Raw genomic sequence first — 4,240 nt, 5'->3', positions numbered from 1 at the left:
ACACAGAAACAATGCGCGGGTAATGCAGAGCGATAGCAGCATTGCGTAGGTTCTCGTGGTTTTAAGATATAAAGTATATTTCAGATAGGAGGTTAAAGACTCGAGTCCAAACCCCAGACAGCTGTCTTGTCAATAAGGCTCTTTTCCAAGCGGAGACATTCCTTCTGGCAGGACGTTTCAGCTTCTTGAGCATCACAGACACTAAAATACAACTGCAAGGGAATAAAAGCACACCCGAGTCACAAGGTAGCAGGGCAGGACCGGTCCACTTTCCAATCTCACTTTTATTGACGCTTGTTAGCAAATTAAATCATTGACACATTTATTTGCAACCAATTAAAACATGTGCCTTATTTATTTACACCTTCTAACAGTGGTCGATGTGTCGGTAAAACAAACAAATAATCAGAAAACAACATATGTTAACTGTGTATACTTGCTGCTGTTTATTTGACCTGTTTCATGACGTATCTACAAGTTGGCTACATTGAGAACGGTGTTTCAACGCGCGTGTGCGCTTTTAGAGGGTGTTCGAATTTGACATTCTAAATGCCCAATATAGTATATAAAGAAATAGACATTAAGCTTTTTTTTTGAGGAGTCTTATCTCGATATCTTATAGCAACTGATAATAGATTATCTCTATGTTAAGAGGAGACCAATTGTTCACCCGATTTGACTGTAATCAATGTATCTACTGAACCTATTTAATGCAAGATTGAAAGCAGAAGCGCAAAGTAAGATTTAAGATAGCTTAATTAAGGCTTCAATGGTCTCGTATACAAGTATAAATGTTACAGCATACAGTATATAACCAACCGCCCCCCCGTAAGCTATAGAACAAATATTTCGCCGGGTTGGCGAGTTGGCGAAAGTGAATTAATAACTCATACAGTCGTTAAAAGATATATATTTTAAATCGTTATCTGTATAGGCTTATCGATATAGGCTATGTCATTACACTTGTTTTATGGTTCAGAAATTAAAATACGGTTGTATCAGGTGTTGCAACTATAGGGCGTAGCCAAAGATAACATAATAACGTTTGTTTTAAAATCATATAAGGGATGTGCTACTTTGCCATTTTACAAAAGGAAATGCGTCTCTAAACAGCGAGTAATAATTAATAATGCATTCAAATACAATAAACACCTAAGGTCATTTATCAATGCATTATTTATTCATCATCAGAATTAGCGTAATTAAATATTAGCTCACCAAAATATGACGGGGTCTGGTGGAGTGTACAGTGGAAATGGGTTTTTAAAAGGTCTGTAATAATTGATTTGTATAGAGATGGCCAGTTCCCTCAGGTAACACTTGAGAAGGGGGTAGTGTTTCGCAGCCTGACGTTTCTCCCAAGAGGAAATGGAGTTGCAAAGTTTTGTTCTGCTCTGCTGCAATGGTATAGGAGGGCTGGGGAACCAATCAGCTGCGCGGGCTTCACTCTTTAAGGCTGACATAACTAGAACAGGAACAAATTGTCCCAACAATCAACATCTAAAACTCCAGAGAACATCAGCGGTGGATACTGTCACTATAACCGGATTTCATATACACCCAAAAACACTTTCGAAGATAATTATAAACCGCCTTTTTATATACATTCCTCTTTTCAGAGGACGTGCTATTTCGACGTGAGAATTACTACCCTCAAAGCGCCATGTCAATGCTGCCTTCATTTGGTTTTACCCAGGAGCAAGTGGCCTGTGTGTGTGAGGTGCTCCAACAAGGGGGAAACTTGGAAAGACTGGGACGGTTTCTGTGGTCCCTTCCAGCGTGTGACCACCTACACAAGAACGAAAGCGTCCTGAAAGCCAAGGCGGTGGTTGCGTTTCACCGTGGCAATTTCAGAGAGCTGTACAAATTATTAGAGAGCCACCAATTTTCCCCACACAACCACCCCAAACTCCAGCAGCTGTGGCTGAAGGCGCACTACGTCGAGGCTGAAAAACTGAGAGGGAGACCGCTGGGCGCAGTCGGGAAATACAGAGTACGAAGAAAATTCCCTTTGCCCCGGACCATTTGGGACGGGGAAGAAACCAGCTACTGCTTCAAGGAGAAATCCAGGGGCGTACTGAGGGAATGGTACACCCACAACCCGTACCCATCTCCCCGGGAGAAGAGAGAACTAGCGGAGGCCACGGGACTCACCACAACGCAAGTCAGTAACTGGTTCAAAAACAGAAGACAGAGGGACAGAGCCGCAGAAGCTAAAGAAAGGTGAGCAATTATTATCTTACATGATCAGTTTTACTATAGATCCTTACATTTCACAAAATGTCGGTTTTTATCAGAGCCTCGTGTCGTTTATCCACTATGAAATGTTTTGTTTAGGTTTTATTTGTTTTTATTAATACACAGAAGCCTGTAAAATGTTTCATGAAAACGTAGGATGAAAACTTTGACAGATAAGATGATGTTTTTTTTTTTTTTTTTTTGTTTTTTTTTTTGCATGCTACCGGTATGTCTTCGTTTCACTTGAGCTGGATGCAGATATGTTTATAGACTAGCCTTAGTAAGAAGCACGGTTAAGTATGTTCATTTCACAAGGTTTAGATTTGGACACAATGTTGAAAATATATTTTTATTCTCTAAAATGAGAAATCGTATTTTTCTATAGCAAGCACTGAGACAGTGCATAAACATGGACTACACATATTGTAAAATGTAATCTCAAAACAATAACATCAAAACAATAACCTGTTTCAGATTTATATTGAATTAGTTAAATATATTTGCAGCCTATACGCATAAATATTGTTATTATAGTATACGAACAAATCTGAATAAGTAATATATATATATTACAAGTCCGAAAGTTATCTTTTATGTTTATAATAACTATAATTACACTGTTCCTATGGTTGTTAATAATTATTTTAACCTACAGTGTGTCATTTGTTTCATGAGCGAATGATTCTGTAATTCACAGTTATAAGCTACATGATATATTTAAATGATGGTTTTCTGTTTCGGCTGATGATTTGTTTTGTTTTACTACATAATTTATTATGTATTTATTATTTTTAATATATATATATATTTTGCTTCACCAGGGAGAACAGTGAAAACAACAACTCTGGCAACAACAAACAGAACCAGCTATCCCCACTGGATGGGGGCAAATCTCTAATGTCAAGCTCCGAAGACGAGTTTTCACCCCCGCAAAGCCCTGATCAGAACTCAGTCTTACTGTTGCAGGGAAACATGAACCACTCTGTGGGCTCCAGTTATCCCTTGGCCGGTCTAAGCGCTTCTCAGTCTGTTCACAGCGTTCAAGGACATCCGCACCAGCTCCAAGACTCTCTTCTCGGACCCCTAACTTCTAGCCTTGTGGATCTTGGCTCTTAAACGATTTTTTTTTTTTTTTTTTTTTATGAGAGACTGAGATACGACACTTTCATTGTATATATATATATATAAATATAAATAAATATATAAAAGACAGATTTCTGATGTGGACTTTCACACGATGGTACTTAAAAAAAAACAAACAATCAGAAGAAAACGTTGCAGTGACTTTTGTCAAGTCATTAAACAAATCAAATCATTGCCACTGTGCTCTTCGTCACATCCTGGCGTGTTGATCTGCTCAGTTTAGTGGGTACAGAAATATAGCCAGTTCTAAAATAGGACCGCACTATCACCGTATTGATGTTACTATAACTCAACTTGCAGTTTTAAAAACTCATCTCATTTAAACATTCTTGGCTCTGAACTTTTCTTTTCTTTTCTTAATTTATGAAGATATGTGTTTCTTTCCAGAGAGTTGAATACAAAGGAAAATCTTGATGAGGACACTTGGAGAAATGCTATAACTTGAACTCCTTGAAGTTTACATTTTCATATTCAGTATAGTGTTTACGTTTCCAAGTAGTTTAAATAAAAATAACATTATGTCGACTGCAGTTGTTTCACGTGTGTTATTTACATACAAGTTACCCAGTTGTGTTTTTATGTATCTGAATATAATAATAATAATAATTAAAAAAAAAAAAACAGATGGAAAAGTTCTACATACAAATTACATTTTAAATACAGACAAAAGGAACTCTTGGTGAATTCTGGTGACGCAATAGCAGATGTTTGCAATACATAGCATGGGAACAAATATAAAATCAGTTATTTTCGATAAGACGTGTCGTGCAAATTATAGGTATTTTAGAATGAAAAAGTTGCTATAAAATATGTATAAGAAAATACAATATCCATTTCTGATGATATTAATTTAAAATTA

At 37.0% G+C, this 4,240-nt stretch overlaps 1 protein-coding gene across 1 annotated transcript; it reads left to right on the top strand.

Annotated features, from left to right (window-relative positions):
* Window positions 1–1,462: 1,462 nt before the first annotated feature.
* LOC117422168 (homeobox protein six1b) lies at window positions 1,463–3,906 on the top strand. The gene is made up of 2 exons (XM_034036862.3): window positions 1,463–2,223; window positions 3,060–3,906. Exons 1-2 carry the CDS (start codon window positions 1,664–1,666, stop codon window positions 3,352–3,354), a joined length of 855 nt encoding a protein of 284 aa, XP_033892753.1. The 5' UTR covers window positions 1,463–1,663; the 3' UTR covers window positions 3,355–3,906.
* Window positions 3,907–4,240: the final 334 nt, after the last annotated feature.

This window comes from Acipenser ruthenus, chromosome 15 (assembly GCF_902713425.1).
Source record: "Acipenser ruthenus chromosome 15, fAciRut3.2 maternal haplotype, whole genome shotgun sequence".
Taxonomy (NCBI): domain Eukaryota; kingdom Metazoa; phylum Chordata; class Actinopteri; order Acipenseriformes; family Acipenseridae; genus Acipenser; species Acipenser ruthenus.
Note: the sequence above shows the minus strand (reverse complement) of the source record. Positions and strands in the feature narration are given on the sequence as shown.

Bases quoted from the DNA above. Each gene is read 5' to 3' on its own strand.
- LOC117422168 (XM_034036862.3), top strand. From the start codon at position 1,664: ATGTCAATGCTGCCTTCATTTGGTTTTACCCAGGAGCAAGTGGCCTGT. The intron at 2,224-3,059 runs GTGAGCAATTAT...TTGCTTCACCAG, and splicing joins GCCGCAGAAGCTAAAGAAAG to GGAGAACAGTGAAAACAACA.